General features: G+C 36.0%; 4 protein-coding genes across 4 annotated transcripts; 2 read left to right on the top strand and 2 right to left on the bottom strand.

The window, feature by feature from the left end:
• Positions 1-8659: 8659 nt before the first annotated feature.
• Positions 8660-10823, top strand: LOC110647920 (PLASMODESMATA CALLOSE-BINDING PROTEIN 3). The gene is made up of 4 exons (XM_021801963.2): positions 8660-8919; positions 9223-9468; positions 9582-9612; positions 10295-10823. The coding sequence occupies exons 1-4, from the start codon at positions 8868-8870 to the stop codon at positions 10545-10547; spliced, it is 582 nt and encodes a 193-aa protein (XP_021657655.1). The 5' UTR covers positions 8660-8867; the 3' UTR covers positions 10548-10823.
• A 1824-nt stretch (positions 10824-12647) lies between these two features.
• On the bottom strand, positions 12648-17178 carry LOC131183303 (alpha/beta hydrolase domain-containing protein VTE7-like). Its single transcript, XM_058153989.1, has 10 exons — positions 16823-17178; positions 16062-16156; positions 15858-15955; positions 15701-15750; positions 15238-15333; positions 15014-15103; positions 14600-14692; positions 13956-14051; positions 13323-13388; positions 12648-13100 (listed from the first exon to the last, which is right to left on the bottom strand). The coding sequence occupies exons 1-10, from the start codon at positions 17093-17095 to the stop codon at positions 12948-12950; spliced, it is 1110 nt and encodes a 369-aa protein (XP_058009972.1). The 5' UTR covers positions 17096-17178; the 3' UTR covers positions 12648-12947.
• A 520-nt stretch (positions 17179-17698) lies between these two features.
• On the top strand, positions 17699-22097 carry LOC110647927 (uncharacterized). Its single transcript, XM_021801972.2, has 9 exons — positions 17699-17997; positions 18989-19109; positions 19194-19261; positions 19346-19405; positions 19498-19653; positions 20671-20817; positions 21231-21445; positions 21545-21653; positions 21737-22097. The coding sequence occupies exons 1-9, from the start codon at positions 17881-17883 to the stop codon at positions 21842-21844; spliced, it is 1101 nt and encodes a 366-aa protein (XP_021657664.2). The 5' UTR covers positions 17699-17880; the 3' UTR covers positions 21845-22097.
• A 2837-nt stretch (positions 22098-24934) lies between these two features.
• Positions 24935-27176, bottom strand: LOC131183302 (uncharacterized). Its single transcript, XM_058153988.1, has 3 exons — positions 26275-27176; positions 25717-26129; positions 24935-25612 (listed from the first exon to the last, which is right to left on the bottom strand). Exons 1-3 carry the CDS (start codon positions 26957-26959, stop codon positions 25244-25246), a joined length of 1467 nt encoding a protein of 488 aa, XP_058009971.1. The 5' UTR covers positions 26960-27176; the 3' UTR covers positions 24935-25243.
• Positions 27177-27563: the final 387 nt, after the last annotated feature.

Raw genomic sequence — 27563 nt, 5'->3', positions numbered from 1 at the left:
TGATGGGTTCAGGAGTATGCTTCAGGTGTGGCCAACCAGGTCACTTTGCTAGGGAATGCCCCATGTTCAACGAGCCACAGATGGGGTCACAGGGTTCTGTTGCAAATGTTCCTCGTCAGTTGTATCCGGGTGCTTCCAGCATGGCATCGATTCGATGTGGCCGAGGACAAGGGGGACGTGGATTTGGAAGCAGATCAAGAGGTAGAAGTCAGTATCAGGGTTTTGCCACTCAGGGTAGGGGTCAAGCTCGGGTTTTCACCCTGACCCATCAGGATGCTCAGTCTTCAAATGCAGTTGTGGCAGGTATTCTTCTGGTCTGTTCCTATGAGGCTCGTGTTTTAATAGATCCGGGTGCTACGCACTCATTTGTCTCCCCTGTGTTTGCCATGAGATTGGGTAGGAACCCTACAACCTTAGAATGCCCTTTGTCGGTAGCTACCCCACTTAGTGACAACATAGATGTAGATATGATTTTTCCGGGTAGCCCAGTAGTAGTGGATGGAAAGATTCTCCCAGTAGACTTGGTTCCTCTACCAGTAATGGATTTCGATGTAATCTTGGGGATGGATTGGTTGGCAACTCATTGTGCCACTTTAGACTGCAGGAACAAGAAGGTGTATTTCCACATACCCAGTGTGGAAGAGTTTAGCTTCGATGGTGACAAGAGCGTGGCTCCATATAACTTGGTGTCAACAATTAGTGCTAGAAAGATGTTGAGGCGTAGATGTCAAGGGTATTTGGCATTGGTGAGAGACACCTCTGTAGGAGGTGTCAACATGGAAAATGTTCCTGTTGTCAGAGAATTTATGGATGTCTTCCCTGAGGAGCTTCCAGGGTTGCCACCAGGAAGGGAAATAGAGTTTTGCATTGATGTTGTGCCAGGTACAAGCCCCATATCAATGCCGCCTTACAGGATGGCACCAGCAGAATTGAAAGAGCTGAAGGAGCAATTACAGGAGCTTTTGGAAAAGGGTTTCATACGTCCGATCACTTCACCCTGGGGTGCTCCTGTTCTATTTGTGAGAAAGAAGGATGGGTCATTGAGGTTGTGTATTGATTATAGACAGCTGAACAAGGTAACTGTGAAGAACAAGTATCCACTTCCTCGGATCGATGATCTGTTTGATCAGCTCCAAGGGGCTAGATTCTTTTCCAAGATAGACCTGCGATCAGGCTACCATCAGTTGAGAATCAGGAATGAGGACGTGTCCAAAACGGCATTCAGGACAAGATATGATCATTATGAGTTCTTAGTGATGTCTTTTGGACTCACTAATGCACCAGCAGCCTTCATGGATTTGATGAACAGGGTGTTCAAGCCATTTTTGGACCGTTTTGTCATTGTATTCATAGATGACATTTTGGTATACTCTCGGACCGAGGAAGAACACGTGTGGCACTTGAGGATGGTGTTGCAGACTTTGAGGGAGCACCAGCTATATGCCAAATTTTCAAAATGTGAATTTTGGCTAGAAAGCATCTCATTCTTGGGACACGTGGTTTCTAGTGACGGCATTCAAGTGGATCCCAAGAAAATTGAAGCTGTAACTGATTGGCTTAGGCCTACAACAGTCACTGAGGTGCGAAGTTTTCTGGGTCTAGCTGGCTACTATAGGCATTTTGTGCAAGATTTTTCCAGGATAGCGGCTCCCCTAACTAAGTTAACTCGGAAGAATGTTCCATTCATTTGGACAGATGACTGTGAGAAGAGCTTCCAGAAGTTTAAGGAGTTTCTAACCACCGCCCCTGTGTTGACACTACCTATGAGTGGTGAAGGATACACCGTGTACTGTGACGCCTCCAGAGTTGGCCTAGGGTGTGTTTTGATGCAGAATGGAAAGGTAGTGGCTTATGCTTCAAGACAGCTGAAGAGGCATGAGCAGAACTACCCCACCCATGATTTGGAAATGGCGGCTGTAGTCTTTGCACTGAAAATCTGGAGACACTACCTGTATGGTGAAGTGTGCGAGATATACACCGACCACAAGAGTTTGAAGTACATCTTCCAACAGAGGGATTTAAACTTGAGACAGAGGAGATGGATGGAGCTTCTGAAAGATTATGATTGCACTATCCAGTACCACCCTGGGAAGGCCAATGTAGTAGCAGATGCTTTGACCAAAAAATCTTACCGCGCTTTGGCGCACATTTCAGAGAAGAGAGCAATTTAGTGCAATATATGAGTTGGTGGATCAAGGTTTAATCCTAGATCTTTCAGATGAGGGGGTATTATTGGCTCATTTTTCAGTGAGGCCAGACTTGCGAGACAGAGTTAGAGTTTCCCAGCACAGAGACCAACAATTGATGAAAATCATAGAAAGAGTACAGCAAGGTGAAGGTGGTGAGTTCGGGTTTGCCAATGATAGCGCCCTTATGCAAGGTTCTAGGATATGTGTGCCCGAGGTGGACAATCTCAGAAATGAAATCATGCAAGAGGCACACTATACATTGTACAATGTCCACCCAGGCTCCACCAAGATATACCATGATGTGAAGGATAGCTATTGGTGGAATGGCATGAAGAGAGACATAGCAGACTTTGTGTCCAAGTGCTTGACTTGTCAGAAGGTGAAATTTGAACATCAGAGATCGTCAGGGAAGCTGCAAGAGCTCCCTATCCCAGAATGGAAGTGGGAAATGATTACTATGGATTTTGTGACTGGGTTGCCTCGTACCACGCGAGGATATGATTCGATATGGGTAATTATAGACCGTCTAACCAAATCAGCTCACTTCTTACCTGTGAAGACTACATATTCTGTGGCACAGTACGCCCGACTCTACATTCGAGAAATAGTCAGATTGCATGGAATTCCGGCTTCCATAATATCTGATAGAGGGCCCCAGTTCACTTCTCAGTTTTGGAGAAAGTTGCAGGAGGCACTGGGCACACAGTTGAACTTTAGTATTGCTTTCCACCCTCAGACAGACGGACAGTCCGAAAGGACAATCCAAACACTGGAAGACATGCTTCACATGAGTGTTTTGGATTTTGGAGGTCAATGGGATGACCAACTAGCTTTGGTGGAGTTTGCCTACAATAATAGTTACCATTCTAGCATAGGAGTAGCACCCTATGAGGCACTATATGGAAGAAAGTGTAGGTCCCCTCTGTGTTGGATGGAAATGGGAGAGGCAAAGGTGCATGATGTAGACCTAGTGCAGTACACTTCAGAGGTAGTTCCTTTAATCAGGGAACGATTGAAAACAGCTTTCAGTAGGCAGAAGAGTTAAGCAGACCCCAGACGGAGGGATGTGGAATTTGCAGTAGGCGACTATGTATTCCTGAAGGTTTCTTCAATGAAGGGAGTCATGAGATTTGGAAAGAAGGGCAAGTTGGCACCTTGGTATATCGGACCTTTTGAGGTTACTGATAGAGTTGGAGCAGTTGCCTATCGGTTGGAGCTACCACCCAACCTTTCTCATGTTCATCCTGTTTTTCACATCTCCATGCTCAGGAAATACATTCCAGATCCTTCTCATGTACTACATCCGGATGTAATAGAGTTAAAAGAGAACTTGACATTTGAGGAGCAACCTGTAGCCATAGTGGACTACCAAGTAAAACAGCTAAGATCAAAACAGATCCCTATGGTTAAGGTTTTGTGGAGGAGTTAGACAGTGGAAGAGTGCACCTGGGAGTCAGAACGGGACATGCGTAGCAAATACCCTTATCTGTTCAATGTGTAATCTTGTACCTTATTCTGCCTTGTATGAAATTCGAGGACGAATTTTCTGTAAGGGGGGAAAAATGTAACACCCCAAAATTTTAAATTTTATTATTTTATGAGTATTATTGATATTTTAATTTTATTTAAATTTTAAGAAATTATTTGAGATTTTTTAGATTTTAAAAATCGGGTTCGATTTTTCGAAAATATAAATTATGATTTTTGAAAATTTATTTAAAGACCACGTGGCAAAACTAAAAATATATTTGGAGTCTACGAATTTTTCTGAGTTTTCTGAAATTTTTTCAAAATTTTTGAACCTCGTTTTCGGTCCCGAGGCAGAGTAAAAATTCAAAATTTTGTATCCTGAATCGAACCGGTCGAATCGAACCAGACCGGATCGGACCGGTCTTCTTTTCTTTTTCTTCCTCCTCCCCGCACGCGTCCGACCCCTCTCCCCTTTTCTCTCTTTTTCTCTCTCCTCCCTCCTCCCCTTGCCGCGCCGCCACCTCCCCTGCCGCCTCACTGCGCGCCGCTCTCCCCCTCCCCACGGGCCGCCACTGAACTCCGAAAAACGGCGCCCGAAGTGCAGCGACGAGCGCGCGCGACCGTTTGTCTTCCCGGCCAAAATTCGGCCGATCCGGCCGCCAATCGAACCGGGTCTTGTGTCTAAACTCATCTACTCGTCGAGAGCTTTTCATAGACACCAAGAACACCGAAATCCATAGAGGGGTTTGTCCAATTTTTCCCTGGGAAGTTTTAGCCCATTTTGACTTTCGGACTAGATTTCTCGCAAACCGTGAACCCCACGAGAAAACCAAGAGTACCAGAGCGCTCCACTCGTCGAGAGCTTCGTGGGGATATAAATTTCAAAATTTTTCGACATCGTTTTTCGGTGGGTCCCACAGAACTTTGCAGTATTTTTCCGAGCATTAAATGAGCTTAGAAAATTTCAAAAAATTTATGTACTAACCCTCGTGTTGTGGGCTTCGTGTAGGTATCCTCACTTCGCGGAAATTCGACAGTTGTCCGGGTCTGTGAATTTCCGGCCAGACAGACCCGTTACCAGAAAAGTCTCTGAATTGGACCGAGGTTTTGGCTACCCTCCCATTGTCAGATGTCCCGAGCGCGTCCCGGAAGTTGGAATCGGCAAAGGTAAACCCGAACCTCGTTTTTTCGTAATTTTCTAGTGTTTAAATAGGATTAAAAATCAATAAAATATTCATGGTAGCTCAGAAAATTATGATTCTTTTTGCAATAGCCTAGTAATATTGCTAAGGACCGCGGGGCAAAGTTTTAGAATTTTTAGAGCTTGTTTGGGTAGTTTTTGCAAAAATGATCAATTATAAGGACTAAATTGAAATTTTATATATTGTGATGGATGATTGATTTGATGGGCCCAGGAGGGGCTGTGTGATGAGATTGAGTTGTGGATATATGGGTTGTGAATATAGAAGTGTGTTTTGAGCCCTTTTGCAGGTTGGGTAGATCCTAGGTATAGGGGAGACTCTGCCGGATTTTCGGCACTACTTAGGACGTATTTGGTCTTTTCTTGATTTGTATCGAGTCACTTGTATTAAATAATTGTAATGTAATTGTCAGGTGAGCCGGGACAGCCTTCTTCCTCTGCCCAGCCGCCACAGTGACCGTTGTCAAGTCTGTAAGTAAAATATTAATTTTAATTGTAATTTCACTATTATTATATGTTCAAGCATGCCCATGCATCACTTATATGCATATATTTATGTAGTTAAACTCTAGGCACGATTTATGTTGCATTCATAACTGTGAAAGTGCCATGTATGTTGTTGTGGTAATTTGGAGCAGTGTGCGTGCGTTGGCGTGCGTGTGATGTGGTGTGGACTATGGATAGGACGGGTAGTCACGGCTTGAGTTCTTCGCTGGGACCCGATCCTTCGGGGGTAGTCACGGCTTGAGTTCTTCGCTGGGACCCCGATTTGGTTTATTAAGCGAAAGTCCGGCTTGAGTTCTTCGCTGGCACCAGGTTGGATTTAAGAGAGCTGTATAGGGGATCAGCTCCCATATATTATGATTGATATTATTGGGTGTGTGAGTGCTCCAAATTACCTTTTTGATGTTATGATGTGAAATTATTGCTGGTGTTGCATTTCACTCTACAGGGTGCATTAGTTTTAGATAGTTATAGAGATTATGGTTAAAATTGATATTTTACTCTCTGAGTCGAACGCTCACTCCTGTTCAATATTTTTCCATGCCACAGGAGGATATTTTTGAGGTTAACCTGCTTTCTCCCTCGCGGGTCGATTATTAATGTTTGTATAAACTTGTTAAATCTTAGAATTTCTGCATGTGTTAGAAATATTTATTTGATTTGGGTCTGTAAACTAAATTGTTATTTTGGACCTGTAAACTTAATATTCTATGCATGTTTGATGGATTGGACGAGGGAGCTGAGCTCCCATTTATTTTTATGCTGATGAGTATGTGGAGGGTGAGCTGAGCTCCCCAATTGAGTATTTATTGTGTTCACAGGTCGGGTGAGTCAAAAACTCCCCGTTGAAAGGTCCATTTTATGGCCGGACTCTGTCCGGTTGATTTCTTGAAATTGGGCCCAAATGGGCCTTAGAGTTGGGTTAGTGAATAGTTAGGCTTACTACGGGCCTCGGGGGCTTTAGGCTGGCCCAGGTCCTAGTGCCGGTCCGGCCCATAGGTTGGGTCGTGACACCTAATAGGTCCAATAGAGCAGAAAAGTACTCTTCTTAAGAAGAGCGACCGATAGAGTACAAAATCTTGATACATGTGATGGCTCTAGCATGGCTCTTAAAAGTGTACACTCAAGTGGAGTTAGAGGAGTAATTGGACTCTTGATAACGCCATAGTACTCAAGTTAAGAAAAGGCTTTCGTTTGAGGCAATTTGAGGGAAAGCAAGCCTGTATGGAATCTCAAGCACTTTAGACTCTCCGAATCTTTAACAAAAATATATATACTAATTGAATTTATTTTTATTCATTATTGTCTCCCATAAAAAATCCTTATTCTACACGTATTATTTATTATAATTTTAATTTTTTATTATCTTAAAATATGAATAAAATTACTAATTTTATTGGATTTTAACATGCAAATATAAATTATATAAACAAAAATAAATCATAAATTTATCGGTATTAGGCTTCATATACAACTGCAAGAAAAAAATTTTCTCCAATTTTCATTTTTATAACAGAATATTTGAAAAAAGCGCAGACTTTTAAAAAATAAAATCCAACTGATTAAATATTGACTATCGCTTTTGTTTAATTTTTACCTTAAAAATTAATCTTTTAAAAATAGCGATTATTTTTGTAAAATTTTGTACATCTACTTTTTAATTAATGTTCCCTAATTGCAATATATATATATATATATTTACAATGTATCTTAATAAAATTATTATTACAAATGTTATTTGTATCATTTATTTTTCTTTATAAAAAATATAAATATATATCACAACAAATTTTCTAAAAACATTTATTTCCTCTATATCTAGATGACATTTGAAAGGTATCATTTCTATATATAAAAAAAAACTGTTAGACTCACCATTTAATAAAATTATTATTTTCATTTATTACATATTTGAATAAAATGTCCATTATAATAACGTTTTCAATGTTCATTGACACACTTCTACTTGCTTATAATTCCTTTTTCTCAATCGGTGAAGCATGATGGGATAATTTGGTAACAATATATATAGAGACATATTAAAAAATAATATATATATATATATATATTATTTTTTAATATGTCTCTCCACTTTTATAAATAATTTAAATTTCACACCAAAGTAATAATTTGTTTTTGCATACAATAGTCCATCTATTTTGACTTGCTTCTTCTAATGATATCAAGTTAACTTTGATGCTGTGGTTAGTAAGAGGGAAAGATTGAGATCTCTTGCAGCTGATCGTGAGGATCATTATGGCTTTCACATAGATAAATCCTTTGATTTTGAAAAGCCTTGCCTGTCGAGAAACTTTATTTGTTGTTAGAGATAAAGGGTTTCAAAATGTCATTGTTGATGAGGATTTAGAGGTAGTCATTAAGGTTCTCCAAAGAAGTGAATGTTTAGATCTTACAAAGGTACCAAGGATCCCTTGATTTTGAAAAGCCTTGCTTGTCAAGAAGCTTTTTTTGTTGTTAGAGATAAAGGGTTCCAAAACATCATTGTTGATGAGGATTTATAAGTAGTCATTAAGGTTTTCCAAAGAGGTGCTACTTCCTCCACCCTCCTCCCTCCAACCCTAAAGCATGCAAGTATTCAAAGATTTATTTGAATGAGAGTGAAATATGAATAAATAAAGGTAAGGAAGGGAGGATAATCGATATATATATTATTATTTAAAAAGAAATAAATTAACAGAGAATAAAGATAAATAAAGATAAATTTTATCCTCCATTTATTTAACAAATTTTAATTTTTCTTAAAAGAGAAGTGCTATTATTGTCTATGCCTCCATGCCAGATAGTTTTGTTTCGCTTTCCTATTGTTTTCATTTTTAATTAAAAAAAAAAAACCTTAATTGGATTCTGGACCCAAACCCACGGTGGCGAAGTCTAGCCATGGCTATGAGAAGGGAATAGCCATTGGCCAAGTCTAGATTAAAGTAAAGTGGAAGCTGGTGGTGATGGCATATAAAGAAAACGGAGAGAAGGGAATAGAACCCGTGAACCATCGGTGCAGGGGTCCATCACACTTCACACGCACACAGGACAAACTTTAACCAGGTTGGTTAAGTTTTGATCATGCGCTTGAGTTTAGGACCGTTTGCGAAAGGTACGCTGACGGTCAAATAAAACTACAGAGATAAGAGATGGAGCTTCTTAGTTTCCACTTCCCTATGAACACATTACACACACAGTCTCTCTCTCTCTCTCTCTCTCTCCCCTGTTTTACATATACGGTGTAAAATACACATGTAACACAAAAGCTAAATTATTTCACCACAAACAGACGCCTCCTGTTAAAAAAAAAAAAAAAAGCAGACGCCTCCACTACACCTACCGTCACTCTCTCCTATTATTGTCTAGAATTCTCCATTCCCCACATTAGCCCATTTCATCTCTCTTCTCTCTCTCTCTCTCTCTGTTTTGTTGCCTGATTTCAAGTTCTCCACTCTTGTGTACAGTTAATTGCTCGTCTTTTTTGCCATAATCTTTGTATAATCATGGCTGTTTTAGTGTATTTGGTGCTTTTACTGGCACTTGCTGGCCATTCAAGTAAGCTTTTGGGTTATTATTGTTCTTTTTTTTTTTTTGAGATGGATTCTTGATCTTCTCTCTTTAATAACTTGGGTTTTTTTCTTTTAGTATGATTTAGCTGAAAGTAAGAGAGTTAAGAGAGTTCTTCTCCTTTTCTTTCTTCATCTGAGGAAAATTTCTCACCTAAAGTTTGTTTCTTTTCTTCATTTTTTTCAAGAAATTTGGGAGATGAATCCTCCTTATTGAGAAAAGAGATTCAGAAGAAGAAACATTTGATTTTGTGAGATCTAAACTGTCCATTTTCTTGATTTGTGCTTGCAGGTGCTGCTACTTACTGCTTATGTAAGGATGGGTTAAGTGATGCAGCACTGCAAAAATCCCTGGATTATGCTTGTGGAGCTGGAGCTGACTGCACTCCAATCCTTCAAAATGGTGCTTGTTACCAACCCAACAGCGTAAAAGATCACTGCAACTATGCTGTTAACAGTTATTTCCAGAAGAAGGGTCAAGCTGTTGGGAGCTGTGATTTTTCAGGAACTGCTACTACTAGTGCTAATCCCCCTTCAAGTAAGTCCTGTTACCTCTCCCCCTGTGTTTTAATCAACCATCCATCCATCCATCATCCACATGTTAAGCAACTGATTAATTTTCTCCTTCTTCTACCTTCTTGTAATTTGCAGGTGTAGCTTCTGGGTGTGTGTATCCTACAAGGTACCCCCTTTTTTGTTTTTTCCCATCTGAAGAGAAATTTCTCACCATTAAAGCTTAGATTCTCTTTGAAAAAAAGAAAAAGAAACTTTTAATCTGTCTACAAAGTTCATTTTTCTGGTTACGGGGAATCAACAAACTGATAAATTTACCAAGAATCTGATTCCTTTCATCTCATCTGTTACTTTCTTACCATAAACACCAATAATTTGTTTTGGTTTGCTTAGGTGAGTCCTGGTTGGTAGAACTGCCAAATTTCCTTCATTTGTGTGTCAAAATTATTAAACTTTGAACCCCCACATATTAGATTTGAAGCGGGTTTATCTTGCATCATTAACATGTGTGTGTTTTTTAACCTTTTCTTTTTCTTAGAAGCATAAAGTAGATCCAAATCCTGCATTGATATTTTTATAGGCCACGAGGGGTCTTTATAGCTGTGAGCTGTCATGATGTTGATATTTCATAAGTTGTTTGTCCTTTTTCTTGTCAATTTCTTTCTGATTCCTTATCTCAGCTTGACATCTGTTCTCCACAATCTCTCATTTGTTTCCATATGTTATGATTTCCTGAAATTCATGTATTCATTACATGCCCTGAATCCTGATAAAGTATTTTGGTCAATGGATACAGGATAATTTGCTTGTATGATCAAATATTATGCTGAGTTTTTCTTTCTCCTTTACAGCAATACAGGGACAGGCACCACTGCCCCAACAACTAGCACGGGCACGGGCACTGGCACTGGGACAGGAACTGGAACGAGCACAGGCACGGGAACGAGCACAGGCACAACAGGAATAACTCCAACTTTTGGTTTGGGCCCAGCAGGAAGTGGTACAAGCATTGACAGTAATGGTGGTGTGGCTCCCATTGAAGGCACTAGCATGTTCTTGGCTTCACTGAGCCTCTGGTTTTCAGGCCTGTTTTTGTTGTTTTGAGAATGAAAGCTAAAAAAATAGCAAGTGGGGCTTGATGCGTGGAAGAGATTTTGCCGTGGCATGGATGGGGCATGTAATTTTACAATGGGAGGATCAGCAAGAGGCAAAACCCCCACTTGGGTTTTAGGTTTCTTTCCTCTCTGTTTAAAAAAGCTGGGAATTTTGATTTCCTAATTTTTTTTTTTTTTTTGGTTCTTTTGTATATCTAGAGAGAGGCAGTAGTATATATTTTTTTTCTTAATGAAAAACTGGTACTCATCTACCTTATTATGTTAATTTATTCTAAATAGAAAAGTTCAAATTTATTAGAGAGAGAAAGGGGGAATCTGAGATTGAATGCTTGCTCAATGGGACAAGTTGGCAGGTAGATCAATGGATTCCTTTGGCTTGGCGTGCATGGCTGTGAAATTTTCAATCAATGATGTATTGATAATTTTTTTGTTCAACATTATAGCACAAGAGATGAAGAAGACTGCTGAGCTGCTTACCAACTAGAGAGCTAATTGGCAATGGAATAATTTGGTTTACCATTTAACTGAAATTTTAATATATTGAATAATTTAATATTTATTTGTAATTAAAATTATAAAAATTAAATTATTTTATATGATAAAATTAAAGAAAATAAATAATTTAATTGTTAGAATTTAAAAATTAAAGTATAATATAATATAAAATTGAAAAATTAAATAATTGATTTTTTAAAATTTAAGGGTTAAAACGTAATATAAAATAAAGTATAAGGATCAAATTATAAATTTTTCATAATGATTTGTGGATAAATTTAATTTCATGGGGAATAATAATTACTATGATTTGATGAATCTTTAGATAAATCAAACATTTAACTTGTAATTCTGGGAAGCTATGAATTGAAATATTTTCTATCTGGAAGCATCATCAGTCCAAAGAAAGAAAAGACTCTTCCCATTTGTATTTTTGTATTTAAAACTATATTATGACTAACTATAAATATTATACTAAGTTTATCTCCCTAGTGTTCAGTTACAAATCACTAACATAGGAACTGAAAGTCTTCCAAATTGAAGGATTATTTTATTTTATTTTTTTATTTTAAAAAATATATTAATTAGTCTCTGTATTTTTATTTCATTTTACTCTTTAGTTAATATATTTAATGAAAAGAGAAATTAGTGTTACGAGAACTAAATAGTTTAGGACTTTAGAAAATAGAATGATTATATAATTGTATTTTTCAAATTATAGGGATTGAATAAAAGGTTTCTTGGAAAACATTTTTAGCATTTTCTAATATTTAGTGCATTCAGAAAAATTAGTCAATGAAAAAATATTTTCCATTAAAAATATTTTTCATATATAAATTATTTTTCGTGAAATAAACGGAGTTTATCACGGAAAATAATTTGTATATAAAAATATTTTCCGTTGAAAATAAAAATATTTTCTATTTGTTTGGTTACAATGTTAAGTTAATTATATATATTTATTTTATTTGTATATAAGTTTGTTTATATTTTAATAAGATTATTAAAGTTTATAAAATGAAAAATAACTTGTTCTTTTGAAAAATAAAAGTTATTTTCCTTAAAAATGACTTAGTTTTCTCTTTGATCAGGAAAATATTTGCCATTGACCAATTTTTCAGAGTGTCCCAAATGCTAGAAAATACAAAAAGTATTTTCCAAGAAAATATTTTTTGAGAAACAAATGGAGTTTAAGTAGTTAATTTAATTAAAACGGAAAGATAAATAGTAATTTTTCCATAAGAAAAAGAAAAATTGATTTACCAAAGTAAAACATGACTCGATCAAATAATAAAAGAGAGTCCAGTGGTCAATTTGCATTTCTTGATGATGTCTTCTATACTCTGAAAAGGATGGAAATCCAGTGGTCAATTAATGAGTTACTTTTCTTTTCTAAGTATGAGAAAGAAAAGAAGATCAGTTGATTCCCCTAAATCTCTCTACATGAACTTTTCTGGTGGCAAAACTTGGAAAACATTTTTTCAATTCTTGGAAGAGAAAAGAGATTAGCACATCTTCATAGCAACTAGAATTTCAAAGCTCAAGGATTTAAATAACTAATCAGAATTGAATTTCTCATTTGGACAAGAGTACAGACTTGAATTTCTCATTACCATATCACAATCATTATAAGCAACTTGAATTTCAAAGCTCAGAGATTTGACTAACCAATGTAATCTGTATGCATGTGATAATTACAAAAAAACAATTGATTAGAATTGAATTTCTCATCTTGGCTAACAATATAAAGGCCAAAATGCAGGCTTTGAAAGAGCAGCAGAGTTCCTATAGAATCCTATATCCCAACCATATCATCAAGTCTGTGATTGGATTCAAAATTCAGTGTAAAAATAAGCCATAAATAAAATTAATCAAACCAAAGTGCAGACCTTCTCTACCGAGGAATGGTTTGCGCATCTTCATAACAAGCTTCTCTAACAAATTCAATGATCAATTTTGCAACAGAATCAGGCTTTTCCACATGAGGAATATGACCACACTCTGGTATCTGTCGTATGATTGCATTTGGAAGTTCGGAGTGCAATCTCTGTAAATGTAAATTCGTTAATTTAAATTTACAAATGTGGTGCATGACAAAATTTTCAATTAACTGAATGTCAAATAAGTTAGTTGAACAGAAGAAATTTCACACTAATATGTCCATTCTAACAATTGCCTAACATCCATATTTCTAAAGCATTCTGCATAAATTGTTCCAAGTTCTTCACCTACAAACACATACATAGGAATAAGTTCTGTGAATACTAACCACTGCTAGTTTGTTGCTAATAATTTGGTCATCCTCACCCCAAATTATAAGTGTCCTCTTCTTAACCTGTAGAAATCAATAAGTAGTACTTAGTTGAGACATTTCGATGCAATCAAGGGCTCATAGAAGTTTGTAGGTATTAGGGCATGCCAAGATGTTCGCTTTCTCTAAATTTCACTTGCATATTCTCTACATGTTTCTTTAAACACTAAAGTTTTGTTTGGAATAAATCATTTGTCAAAAAAGAATTCAATTGAATTTCCATACAATTATGCTTGATTTCTATTTTTTTGAAAATGAGATATTTTTAAAGTTAAAAAGAATTGAATTCTTTCATTTCAAGCATGATTCTTGCAAAATTCTAAATTCCAAACAAGAGGTAAATGCATTTGGACAAGAAATTCTGTAGAGAGAACATAAGAGGTTTCTTCAAATGAAAAGTATCAGACTTGGCATGATATCCCCCCAAAAAACCCATCAAAATTCAGCAATATTGTAGGCCATGGCATATACGTAGGTAAGCAATGCAGACGCTATATAATATGGTTGAAGGACTGACAGTTCATGCAGTTTGAAGGACATCAAATAACTTGCTGCCTTTTGACAATTGACAAACTAAAATTTTGCAGGTACCTTCTCTATCTGATCATTGACATTATAACCGCCGCTAATCATAAAATTCACAGTTGCATCTTCCCACCAAGGATATAAACAGTGTAGGCGGCCCACCTATAAACAATCAAAGGGATAATGGCAAAATTATTTCCACCCTCACTCTTGCAAAACTCTAAATAACATGAATATAAGATAGGTTAAATGTACCCCAATTTTTTTTTGTCATCCTAACGTGCAATAGAACCCTTACTTTTCATTTTGTTCAGTTGTATAACTTCATTTTTGAACAAATAGACCCCCATCTGAGAACAAAATAATATATACAGAAATATAATATATGTGTGTGTGTTTGTGTGTGATGATGCAAAAATATTTACTTTAATATTGTTAGTATCAATAAAATTTGTTTACTGACTCATTAAAAAGAAAAAAAAAATCAATGTTCTGTTTGGCTGCCGGGAAATAGAATTTTTCTAGCAAAACTCATTTCTCTCCACTTCCTCAGCAACCAACATTTTGAGAAGTGGAATATTTGGTTAAAGTATAGTGCTTCCTAATGCATTTGACCTATAACATACAATAACAAGATGGCTTCACTTTTAGCAAGTCTATTATGAGAAGAAACACTTGTGTTCATCCAATTTATGAGAAGAACCACTTACATTCATCCAGTCAATGCTGGTGCTTAAAGATATACCGTTGAAGGCCAGAAAATTAACATACAAGCGGAGGGGGACACTCTTCAATAAATAAACCTGAATAGAAAAGAGTACTTGTGGTAATTGCAATAATCTATAATACAATTCAAAAGAGCAAAAGGAGGGGCAGAGAGGCATGGAGGAGAAAAAAGAAAGAAAAAGAGGTATGTTTGTTGGGTTCTGGGTGAGGAATGGGGAGGTCCACACAGTAGGACCTGAAATTCAGGCAAAATGTGTTTATCATTCTTTTTCTCAAAATGGAGTGCTGCATATACTTGATAAAGGAGATGGACTGAATGGACTTCAGTGGACAGATAACTTATGCAGAAAAAGAAATTACTGGGGATTCAAGACCCGTTAATTGAATAGAACTCATACCCCAGCGTATGCTAATGCTCTTGGTAACTTGGCTAGGTCTCCTGTGCCTTCAGCATACACACTTGCATCAATGAAAACCAGTTTCTCTACCTGAAATGATAACCTAAAAACTATCAGCTTATGGCCATCAGATGCAATATAACTTTTATCACTTTCTTAAAATATTTACATTCTTTAGGCACAAATGTAAATGCTCAGTTACTGATAATGTATTCAATATTTACAGCTTCTGGATGGTTGACAGCAAAATCAATTGCAACAGCAGCACCAAGGCTTGGTCCAACCAAGATGATGGGCCTCCTTATGTGGGACCTCCAAAACTGCAGTCAGTATGAAGTGAGCCAAGTCAATCTTAGAACACTGTAAAAAAAGTGAAAATAATAATAAATTGCTCAAATACTCGCGGCTTTAAACCTTGATCCCCATCCCCATTTCATCGAGGGAAAAACAAGGACAAAGTCACAATTTGGAAACTCCATGACAGAGCATCAAATGTCATTCTATTTATTGCATGGTAAATTTGATAGCATATAAGCTGATATATTGTGGAGTATGTTTCTATGTTATGGTCTGACCTTGACATAAAATTAAACAGTTTCCTTAGATATATTAGCCATGAATATGAGAAATTTTGCTTCATATATCCAAGTCAAGACTCAAAATGATGAGACAAATTAGACTAAGTACCTGGTACAAGTGATCGCGCTTAGACGCAACATCACATGAGGGCAGTCTTTCTGGAAACCATAGGGGGAAAAGGGGTTATAATTTGGGGCAAGGAAGAAAGAAAGATATATGTAGAATTTCAACCACATGAAAACGTGCTAAGGCATGCACAACAAACCTAAATCAGAGAAACCCCAACCAAGAATGTCAACAGCCCAAGTCTCCATGCCAGCCTCCTCAAGCAGTGGAAATGTATATCTCCATTCTAAACAAGAACTGAATTATAACATGTAGTGAACTCTAGAGACACATTAATCAGCTACTCTTTTTCTTTTCTATTTTTGGTGAAACAAATTGCAATATTGAATACATTGTTAGAGACCTGTCAAAACCATGGAGCAGAACCATTGGACTTGTCTTGCTTTGTACCAAAGGCTTGACACAACTACTCATGATACATCTCTCTGAGAAGCTAACCTACATTTTGAGCAAGAATACTGATGTTAATGAAGATACCCAATTTGAGATGTCTTCCGAATTAGAAGTAAGCAAGATGAAACTTGAGACCACAGAATCATGGCAGACTGGAAATAGGTGAAATTTTGTTCAGATTCACAAACTCTGATTAGATAATAGACAGCCAAAAAGACCAAGAAATTTGTTACGTAAAAATTAAACACATATGTTACGTTATGTCAATTTTCATCAAAGTCTCCTACTAAACAAAAAAATCCAAGTCCCAGCTTTTAAAAACCTCAAAAAATCAACATCCTTATTAATTGCAATCAAAACCCATAAAACTATAGCCTGAGACATTCAAGTTAAATCATTTCATCTATCTACTGGAACCAAAACTAAATCATTGGCAAGGCTTGGAAGTTGGAACAGTAATAAAAGCAAAGGCTATTACACACAAGTCAAGGAGAAATGGATTTCTGTCCTCTGGCATTACTGGGTATATTTATTCTGAATTCTATCGCATCCAACTACCTTATCAGTAACCTTTTACAGGCCAATACTCAAATCTCAGAGACAAAAGAACATGCATCCAAAGACCGAAAAATCTGAGAAGCTATCAGATAAACTAATCACTAAAGAAAGAGCTAACAACGAAAAAAAATAAAAAAAGAAAAATGAGTGTACAGGTAGCCTTTCGATTCTTGAGGCTAGCTTTCTTGCAAAAGGGTCTTTGATATTCTCAACTTCACTGGGCAGAAAAGAAGGAAAATTTTGCGCGAAAACTGCCAAACGCTTTCGGGCTCTGCATTTTCTGGGCATTAACAATGCAGGAGTAGCTATAAGGGCGAACATTTTCTTGGCACCCGGGGTTTCTCTATCCCTCCATCGTATATTACAGGCTCTACGAGAACAGAGAAGTGAGATAAGTCGTCTGAGAACCAGTGCCGTTTGGCCCATTCCAGTGGACTGCGTTTTGCCTTATCGAGTATCTTTGAACGCTATAATTCATCCCTTCTCACGCTATTTAGCGGCGCGTGTGTTAACCATGCTTAAAATTCTTGGAGCCATATAGCTGATTCCAACAATCACAGCACAAAAACACTGTTGGGGTTGCGTGATATTTGACTTTAACTCTTTTAAAATAAGTTAGTTAAGGCAATTTATTCAATAAAATGACTATATTAGCATATTTTATTAAGCTAATTGGGACTATTTTTTTATTTATATATTATAATTAATATAATTAAATCAGAGATTGAGACAAAGACTCGATATGACAGTGACCAATTATAATTAATTGATCACTGTTCATAAATTGAGTTAGAAACACAATGAATATCAAGACATCATTATATTTAATCATCATATTTCTATGAATTAACTATGAAAGCTTAATTTAGTTATTTTTATTTAAATTAATTAAAATTTTTAATTTAAGTTTAATTTAATTGAGGTTTAATAATTTTGTAAATTAAGAAAATTTAATTAAATTTTTGATGTGGAATATTTTTTGAGTTGTTAAAGTGTAAATCAGAACACCATTTTCCAAATTCCTTTCTTCGTTGAAGCAGCGAATATTAATGATACATACAACGAAGACCCCCACGAAACGACTAGGGTGTTTCCGAGCCTATTTTACACTCCATCCAACGGTCACGATTCAATAGTACGGGTTGTATCAATCCATCCGATTTCTCTATTAGTGCTCCATCTCCATTTTGACAGAGGAACTTTTACCCTCCATGGATCAACAACACGCTACAGCAGCTGCAGCTCCACAGGCTCGTCCGCCGCCTCCCAACGGCGACTTCTCTCCCATTCTCACCGTTTTTGTCCTCTTTCTCGCTGTCCTCTCTGTGGTAATCTCTTCCTCTGTTGCCATACTCTCTGTGTGCTTAATAATATTACACTTATTCAGTGCTTGTTGTATTCCCCTTTTTGAGTAATCCAGTTGTGATTAAACTCTTCTTCATTGGCTAGTTCCTTTCTAGGGCTTATATGTTCTCATGACTGGATATTATGTAGGTTATTTCATCTTTTGAGTGTAGCAATATGATGTTCTTTATACGGTTTGATGGGTGATGATACTATAATCCTGTGGTTTATTACTTGGATATTACCACAATTTTGCACTGTTTTTGTTTCATTGCTGTTTCTGGATTTATCATAGCCCAAAATCATTCTTAGAAATGTATAATTTCTGAAAAGTGATTACTTTATCGCTTCAAATATGCCCTCTTTAGGTCTTAGTTCGGGTTGTCATTTCATTGCAGTTTTCACAAAGAACATTTTCTAGAGCCTTGAATGAAGCTTTTGGATTTTATATGACCAATACGTTATTCATGGATGAACTTTTGGTGACTCAAATTTCCAATTTATTGATGCCTGGGGCCTTCAGCATACATCAATGTTATTACATAATGATAATCTCATTGCAACATTACCATTTATTGCTTTGATCATGGATGCTATATTCCTGTTTGCTCTTGGAACAAAATATCTATCGTTCTGGACTTTTGTTGATTGCTTTTTTTCTTTTATTTATTTTCTATGGGACGAAAGACCAGAGTGTCATGAGGCCAACTATACTGTTGGACTTAGAAATAAATTGACCGGGAGTTTGGAGCTAAGAAAATAGTAAATTGGCGCTGACATCTTTGCGGCATTGGCTTTTAGTTTTAGCACTTGAGATGCCATGAAAATTGAATTTGTTCTTTCTTAATTTGCTGGTTTCTTTCTGGTTTATGAAAATCTGGATAATTTAATTGTAGAAATGTGTTGAATTCTTATAAGTTGGATTGCTGGAATATCTGTTCTGGAAATTTGTAATGTTTTATGGTAACATCCCAGATGATAATTCCATCATCGTCAAGTATTAAAAATAGCTTATCCATCTTGCACCAAGTCCCAGAAGGTCATGTTGGGGTGTATTGGAGAGGAGGTGCCCTTCTAAAAACAATTACAGAGCCAGGTATGAATGTGTACACTCTTTATTTAGGATTTGCTTTCTGTAGTTTATAGCATTATGATCATGGACTCATAATTTAGTTTTCAGGTTTTCATCTAAAACTGCCTCTGATAACTCAATATGAGCCTGTTCAAGTGACACTTCAGACAGATCAAGTAAACTTTGATTTCCAATTTATGATGACCAAAGATTCTATTGCCACAATGATAATTGAATCCTTCTTGTGTCTTAATATGCAGGTGAGGGATATTCCATGTGGTACTAAAGGGGGTGTCATGATTAACTTTGAAAAGATAGAGGTAAGAACAATGATATACTCATATGCAGTGTCATAAAAAGCTCAAGGCTTGACGTTTTAACCTTATGTGCACTCAATGATATCATAATTCAGGTTGTTAACCGCCGTAAGGATTATGTATATGAGACACTGCTCAACTATGGTGTGCAGTATGACAACACATGGATATATGACAAGATTCATCATGAAATCAATCAGTTCTGCAGCTCTCACTCTCTCCAACAAGTCTACATTGATGTGTTTGACCAGGTGTGAAAGATTGCTAAATGAAGCATAATTGTAAAATCTAAGATTAATTTATAGTGTTGATTAGCATGCAATTGTATGTTGCATACTCTTTGCTTCTATTTTTGTGATGTAACTTGGCATATGGAAGGAATCCCACTGGCACGGTGGTTAAATTTTATATTTTGTTCTTTTGCTCCATTATACTTTTTAGATAGGCCATGTACCTTTTGGTAATATCTGCATCATGAAAAAGCAATACTTGTGAACATCTTGTTGCTTCATTCGTGCCATCTGTATGCTTGTGCTTTGCTAGAGATAGAAATCATATATGCATTCTAACTGCAAATTGTCATGGTTCGATGAACTGTGTTTTATTCCAAGCAGTGTTATTAAGGTGAGAGGTGACACTAAGGTGGGTGAGAGGAGAGGCGAGGTGAGGGCCTTTTAGAAGTGAGGCACTTAGCCTATATATATATATATATATATATATATATATATATATAACACAAAAATATCATACTTTTAACAAGTTTAATAAGTAAAAAAGCATTGAAAAGAAAAAAAAATATATTATTTGCCCTACATGTAACATAAGAGAAATAGAAAGCAAAAAATAATAAGGTTATAGAAAGGAAATGAAATTTGAAGAAAAATTAATTAACTCCACTTTATTAGGGTTTAGGGAGAAATAGGAGAGGAGAAGAGGAGAGGAGAGAAGAGGAGAAAAGGAGAAGAAAAGAAGAGAGAAATACCTGGTCTGGTGGAGTTCTTCCAACTGAAGAAAAAATAAACCCTAAAAAATAATAAATAATAAAAAAACGTTACTTTGAAAGAGGCCTTGCCTCTCTTGCCTGGTGCCTTAGCACCTAGGAAGAGAGGCACTCGCCTCTTGGGACTAGGGTGCACCTCAATTGCCTCACCCAGTGCCTTTAATAACACTGATTCCAAGTTGCTTTAAGCTTATTCTCTCTTTTTTCTTTTCTTCCCTTATTCTTGTTTTATTTATATTGATAAAAGTGTCAATTTCAATTTTTTCAGATTGATGAAAAGATGAAAGATGCTCTTCAAGTTGATTGCACACGTTATGCTCCTGGAATTGAAATTATAAGTGTGCGTGTCACAAAGCCTACCATTCCAGAAAGCATAAGAAGGAATTTTGAGCAGATGGAAGAAGAGCGCACTAAGGTATAGTTATGCTGTTCCTGAAGTCTAATCAAATTAGTTCATTCTTCATTATACTTTTCCTTAAATGATCAAGTTGGTTACTAGGTCGTGTTAAATGTGATCTAAGGTTTTATTGAATATGAGGTTTGACTCTCTCTCTCTCTCTCTCTCTCTCTCGCCCCTTGTCTCAGATATTGGTTATGTATTCTATGTTGGAAGTTTTTCTAGAGATGTATTGTGGTTTTAGAAGATTTGCTTGTATTTGAATATTACATTACCCTATCCGACTAGGCAACTTGGATGCTATGGGGGCATTCAATTTTACATTCCCAAGTCTGTCTATTCTGAAAGAGTGATTTCACATGTGTTTATTAGAAGTCATGCTTGTAAATGCATAAGCAGTCTTTTACTTCTTCTTGTGTATTACTGTACAGGTTTTGATTGCTATTGAGAGGCAGAAAGTAATCGAGAAAGAGGCAGAGACAACAAAGAAGATGGCTATAAGTGAAGCTGAGAAGAATGCCAATGTGAGCAAGATCCTAATGGAGCAGAAATTGATGGAGAAAGACAGTGCAAGGAGACAGCAAGAAATTGAGAATCAAATGTATATGGCTCAGGAAAAAAGCCTGGCTGATGCTTCCTTTTACCGGTGAATCCACTTAGATTGGTTTTTCTTTCTTTATTTTTTTAAGCATTTTTAAAATGATTTTATGAAGGCAATAATTCACTGCTTGCTCTCTATTTTCAGCGTGATGAAAGAAGCTGAAGCAAACAAGTTAAAGCTTACTCCTGAATTTCTTGAACTGAAATTTATTGAAGCTATATCTGATAATACAAAAATTTTCTTTGGGGATAAGGTTTTGATCCTTCTATCTCAAAATTTAACATAAAATTTATCGAGGCTATATCTTAAATTAGCTGGGTATCTTCTTTTTTGCAGGTGCCAAATATGGTTCTTGACCAGAGACTGCTAGGCAATTTCCTGCAAAGGGTTTCTGGAGGGATGGCTAGAGAGGGAAACTTGGAAGAGGGACCAACAGAGAGATAAGAAGCTTAGACTAAATTCAGTAATCCGTCCATGTTTTGTGTGTGTTTGAGTTGATGTTTTGGGTGATCCCTTATGTTTTTTGGCCATTACTGATTTCTTTTTTTCTTTTGAAGATACCAGTACAACGTGTATATCACAACAAATTATAATTATAAAAATAATTTTTTCCCTCCGAAGATAAGAGTGCATGAGTCCTGATATACATTGTACAAGACAAAGTAATCAAGTAATGGATATGTAATTTGTAACTTTTGATTTTGGCAGCTATTGTTGATGCTTATAACTATGATACTGGTTATTGGATTGAACATATGCAAGTCTTCTCTTCTCTTTCTCCCATTTAGATGTATTTGTATTGTGTTAGATCCCCCATTCTTCTGTGGTAATTGCATTTAAGTGAAAGTTAGTGATGCGTAGAGTTGAGAACGTTGCAAGCTTTATGGAAACAAACAATAGAGTATCAACCATGTGAAAAATGAACAGAGCTTGTCAAATTATTGTGTTATTTTTTTAAGAAAAAAAATTTTCATGAAGTGGCAAAATTATACCCAAAATTAGTTCATTCAAATTGGTTTTTTTTTTTCTTCTTTAGGAAAACTCCAATTTTTATATAACTATTCATAATAATTAAAATAAAATTTAACTTGTTCTTCACAAGCTCTGAACTTCCAAGGCATCAATTTCTTTGAAAATATTTATTGAATCATTTTCTTTTATAAGCAAACTGCATGTAATATTGCTGATGTTTCAAGTGAAGAACAATTTTGTGCCGCTTTGACATCCTTGGAATATCAATTAATGACTATATATAATTATTTTTATAAGAATTACAATAGCAATGTTATACATAGAGACTTGGCAGTAAAGCAATGTTGAACATCATTCTATGTTCTCTTTTCTATCTAATATTCTTTGTTCTTTATCACACTATTAAGAAATGACAGTGTTGTGAAAAATCACACCCACATTAAATAAAAAAAACAAAATTTAAAGTGGTTTGACGTAAGCCTACTCTACTAAACAAATTCACTATAAAGGAAAATATAATTATAATCACTAATTATTTTTTTCACTCTCAAAATTACTCAAATAAAACTCACGGAATTCAACACAACTCTCAACTTTATGGGCTCTCTGCAATATATTTCATATAATGGTCAACTAACTATTCATATATATAGACCACTAAAACCTAGTCCTTTTAGAACTCTAATTATTAAATTTCATAATTTAAATTCTAATCAACTTCCTAAATTAATTATACTTCATAATTCCAATTGGACTTGGACTCTAACAATCTCCACCTCCAAGTCAAATGAAATTAGTCTTCACAATTTCTGCAAAAATCAATTTTCTCTTTGGTATTTCCTTGCACTCTTAATTTTTGATGTTGTCTCTTGCTTCCACTTGCATTCTTTCAATCAATGTGCTTCCTTCCAATTTGTAGATTCTTTATACCAATCTTCTTACCCTTTATGATCACAAGAGCATATCAGCTAACTCTCATGACTCCATCATGAATCGAACACCCATAACTCAAAGAATCAAATTTATCGAAGGAAATGAAGTTCCTTTCAAATTTAGGAACATATCTCACTTTATCGAACACTTTTACTTGATCAAATTTACTTGATTTTCACTCTTCCAATACCTTCAACTTCTACCTTGTTCCCATTGGTTAGCTTCACCTTTTCTCCTTTCTTTTCTTCAATCACATCAAACCATTCATTTTTTGAGCAAATATTGAATGGGCAAGTAGAATCCATTAACCGCTCATCTTATAATGGATCTTTTGCCTTTTCCTTATCATCATCCACATTCAAACATTCACTATCAATACCATCATCTATTGCAATTGTAACAGTTCCTTCTTTTTCTTTTCCGCGACTCCTTTTGAATTGTTTAAACTCTCCAAGATCTTCCTTCATCTTCATACAATGGTATTGAATGTGGCCCTTCTCATGACAGTAGTAGCATTCTCTATCCTTATGGTCTACTCGTGGTCTCGAACTCAATCTACTATTCCTTCTCCAATTGTTTCCACGTGAATTGCTTCTTCTACGATTAGAACCGGTAACAAAAACTCCATCTTCATTGCTACTACCTGTCTTCTTAAACTTTTCATCATCCAAGATGACTGCGGTAACCTCCTTCACCTTCAAAGTCTCTTTCCCAACTGTTAGAGCTGTCACCAAGCTTTTATATGAGTGTGAGAGAGAGGTTACAAGCAAGAGGACTTTATTTTCTTCATCAACCTTCATATCAACACTAGCCAATTGGGTAATTAATTTATTAAAAATATTAAGATGATTAATCACATCAGTACCCTCATCCATTCTGAGTTGGTACAATTCCTTCTTCAAGTATAAACATTTTGTGAGTGATTTTGACATGTACAGGCTCTCCAATTTCTTCTACAAAACAACAGGCGAGGTCTCCTCCAATACATTGTACTTTATATCTAGGGCTAACGTCAATCTAACAGTACTCACAGCCCTTTGTTGAAACTCCTCCCAATCATCATCTTTCATGGTCGTTGATTTCTTCTCATTTAATGCTTTAATTAATCTTTGTTGTACAATGACATCTTTCACAGTGCTTTGCCATAAACCAAAATTATTTTTCTCATCGAACGGCTCCAACTCAAATTTTGTGCTCGCCATATTTGACATCTCTTACCACAGCTCTGATACCACTTATTGTGAAAAATCACACTCACACAAAATAAAGAACACAAAATTTAACGTGGTTCGGCGTAAGCCTATTTCACTAAATAAATTCACTATCAAGGAAAAATAATTACAACCACTAATTATTTTTCTCACCCTCAAAATCACTCAAACAAAACTTACGAAATTCAACACATCTCTCCACTTTATGGGCTCTTTGCAATACATTTCATATAATGGTCAACTAACTATTCATACATATAGACCACTAAAACCTAGTCCTTTTAGGACTCTAATTATTAAATTTCATAATTTAAATTCTACTAAACTTCCTAAATAATTATACTTTCTAAATTAATTATACTTCCTAATTCCAATTGGACTTGGACTCTAACAGACAGTTGAACGCGTCGACCTTGGATACACAAAGTGAGCCTGATCTGTTCCCTGAAGGTACTCTTTAAGCATCTCAGGATGGTACTCCAAATTATCTAACTCTCTTATGTCATCTTTTGTCAATTTCCTCTTCTCAAATTGAAACTCGAGCTTTGATATTGGTTGTCTTGATGGTTCAGGCTCTTAACTCCATCAATTGAACCTCTTCCTTCTTCATTGGCTACTTGTCTAAAGAATGCATCTGTTTCTCATTTATAAATGCCATATTTAATGTCTAGGGAGTAGCTTCTTCATCTGCTTCCCCACTCTTAATACTCTCCTCATAACCTTAACTCTACTCGTATGAAGCTTCATCTATGTCACTAACTTGATCTGTGAAGTTTATGCCAACCTGTGTAGATGATGGTTTCTCTTTCCTATACAAGTCCCTTGAAGGAACTATGCTGCTATCAGATTCCAAGACAATGGCATGCAGCCTCTTCTGTTTATTTTCAAGTGCTGCCTCTAGTTCTATAATGCGTGCTCTGAGTCTTGATTCAATTACCTTGTGAAGACGCAAGCTCAGCTCCTGAGGTGAAAGAACACCGCTTGCTGTTTGAGTGTGAGCAGAGGAGGTTCCACTTACATCATGGTCTGATTCAGATAAATTGAAAGGTTTCTCGTTGGCCTTGTCTGGATCAAAATCTTCAAAGTTAGAATCCTTCTGTAAGCAATAATAAAAGCAGATCAATCTAGTTAATCTCATGGACAGATAAATAAAGTCTTACAATCACAGCCATGGTGTGTCATCTGATCTAATGATGTTACCTGAAAAATACTCCCCATGCTACTTCTTTTCATGTTTAGTTCCAATCTCTCTAGTTCAGCTTCAAGCTCTGCCTCAATTTTACTCATTGCTTCAGAGTTCTTCATCTTCTCATTCTGTAGTTCTCTGCTGTCAAATTTTGTATATTTATCTGGTTCCTGGTTTTTGGAAGATGCAGTAGGTGTGCTACAGGAGGAATGTTCATTGGATTTCGAGCCCTCGTTGGCGTTGGCAAGCTCTTTCCAAGTTAACTGATCTTTCGTTTCGAGTTCCTCATGCAATTCATGAATCAAGTTCTCAGTCTGCTTCAGCAGTTCACATAATTTGTCTATTTCTCTGCTGTTATCACCAATGTTTGACATCATGCCCATGGTTATCCCCAGGAACAAAAAAAGCATACCATCACTGGAAGACCCTGAAGGAAATAAAACTATAGGCATAATTTTCAAGTTCTCACAACTTATTTCTGAACATGTTCACTAACAGAAGAAATCCTTGCATTATTTTCAGGTATCTAAACACAGATCTATGAAACAAAAGAGATTAGTACAGAAAACAACCTCGAAGACTTCTACTTGACCTGCTCAATCTAGTCTGTCCCATTCCAATATGCTGCTTCGATTTTCTTGGAATCAACTGTTGAGTTTGTGTTTCTAAATCCATCTCTTTTCCAGTAGCATGGCTACCTCTGGTTATCAGATATGTTTCTGCTGATGGAAGTGGATTATACACATACTCTTCTGATCTGCTTTGCTCCCTGTACAATTCAGCAGCATGATAACACTTCAAAAAATTAAGTTGTTTCATGATATACCCATTAGAACTTCCTTTTTGTTGTCTATCTTTTGGTAATCTTTGAAAAGAACCCACTTCTTCTATTAGAAATTCAGGTAATGATTCATTAGACAAGTTGAAGACGTCACTCCTCCTTTTATTATTCCCATAATTCTGTAACAGCAGTTCACCATCAGTAATGCTTCGACCTGCAGCTCTTGTATAATCTCTCTGTAAAGGAAAATTTGTTGCTGTTTCTTTAAGGGAGGGAAGTCTGCATAAGGGGCAAGTTCTGTCACGAATTTGCTGCAGTAAGTTCCAGGGATGGGAGTGGCTGTGACTGTGATTGTGAACCTCAAAAGAACAAGTTTTCAATGAGCTCTCTGTTATTCTTGATGTAGAATTCTTCAAGTAATTAGCTTTAGCTACATATCCAACACCAGCAGTTGCTGCAACTACCCATAAATCCATAGTCTTTCTTCCTTGACTAAGAAAACGAAACAGAGCAGTTATGGTTACCTTGTAAAGTAGACACAATTGAATACAAGTTCAAGGGAAAATCCATCAGGAGAAAGGAAAAACAAAAAGGTTTGTAAAAGATGCTGCTCAACGTCAGAGCTGCAGCTTCAAGAAGTTGAAAGCCGGGGCACAAAATGCATACAAGATTTGTCCCACAGACTGAAAACTCCATATTTGGCAGTATAGATCATTTCTGTTTTTCCAAACCACTTAAATTGCTATTTATCCAAAATATGAAATAATAAAATATGAAAATACCATATTTCTAAAAATACCATATTTATAAAAATATAAGGCTTGAAAAATTAAAAGTAATATATTATTTTGAAATATATAATTTGTATTTTAGAAATACAAATAATTCAAATTTGACCACCTTACAAATATTAATTTCAATAATTTAGTATATATTAGGTTAAAACTCCAAAAATAAATTATTTTTTTATTTTCTTATTTTATTTCTTTATTTTTTATATTTTTAGTATATAACTCTTTAAAATTATAAATAAAATTCCATCTTAAATTTTTTATTGCATAAACCAATCCTTAGTGTCTA

This window comes from Hevea brasiliensis, chromosome 9, assembly GCF_030052815.1.
Source record: "Hevea brasiliensis isolate MT/VB/25A 57/8 chromosome 9, ASM3005281v1, whole genome shotgun sequence".
NCBI classification, from domain to species: Eukaryota; Viridiplantae; Streptophyta; class Magnoliopsida; order Malpighiales; family Euphorbiaceae; genus Hevea; species Hevea brasiliensis.
The sequence above is the reverse complement of the archived record's forward strand: the minus strand, read 5'-3'. Positions and strand labels throughout refer to the sequence as shown.

Bases quoted from the DNA above. Each gene is read 5' to 3' on its own strand.
- LOC110647920 (XM_021801963.2), top strand. From the start codon at position 8,868: ATGGCTGTTTTAGTGTATTTGGTGCTTTTACTGGCACTTGCTGGCCAT. The intron at 9,469-9,581 runs GTAAGTCCTGTT...TGTAATTTGCAG, and splicing joins TAGTGCTAATCCCCCTTCAA to GTGTAGCTTCTGGGTGTGTG. The intron at 9,613-10,294 runs GTACCCCCTTTT...TCTCCTTTACAG, and splicing joins GGGTGTGTGTATCCTACAAG to CAATACAGGGACAGGCACCA.
- LOC131183303 (XM_058153989.1), bottom strand. From the start codon at position 17,095: ATGGGCCAAACGGCACTGGTTCTCAGACGACTTATCTCACTTCTCTGT. The intron at 14,693-15,013 runs GTATGAGTTCTA...TTTTCTATTCAG, and splicing joins GAGCATTAGCATACGCTGGG to GTTTATTTATTGAAGAGTGT. The intron at 13,389-13,955 runs GTACCTGCAAAA...TGATTTCTACAG, and splicing joins TCAATGATCAGATAGAGAAG to GTTAAGAAGAGGACACTTAT.
- LOC110647927 (XM_021801972.2), top strand. From the start codon at position 17,881: ATGGATCAACAACACGCTACAGCAGCTGCAGCTCCACAGGCTCGTCCG. The intron at 19,110-19,193 runs GTATGAATGTGT...TTTAGTTTTCAG, and splicing joins AAAAACAATTACAGAGCCAG to GTTTTCATCTAAAACTGCCT. The intron at 20,818-21,230 runs GTATAGTTATGC...ATTACTGTACAG, and splicing joins TGGAAGAAGAGCGCACTAAG to GTTTTGATTGCTATTGAGAG.
- LOC131183302 (XM_058153988.1), bottom strand. From the start codon at position 26,959: ATGGATTTATGGGTAGTTGCAGCAACTGCTGGTGTTGGATATGTAGCT. The intron at 26,130-26,274 runs GTTGTTTTCTGT...TATTTCCTTCAG, and splicing joins GTCAAGTAGAAGTCTTCGAG to GGTCTTCCAGTGATGGTATG. The intron at 25,613-25,716 runs GTAACATCATTA...TATTGCTTACAG, and splicing joins GCATGGGGAGTATTTTTCAG to AAGGATTCTAACTTTGAAGA.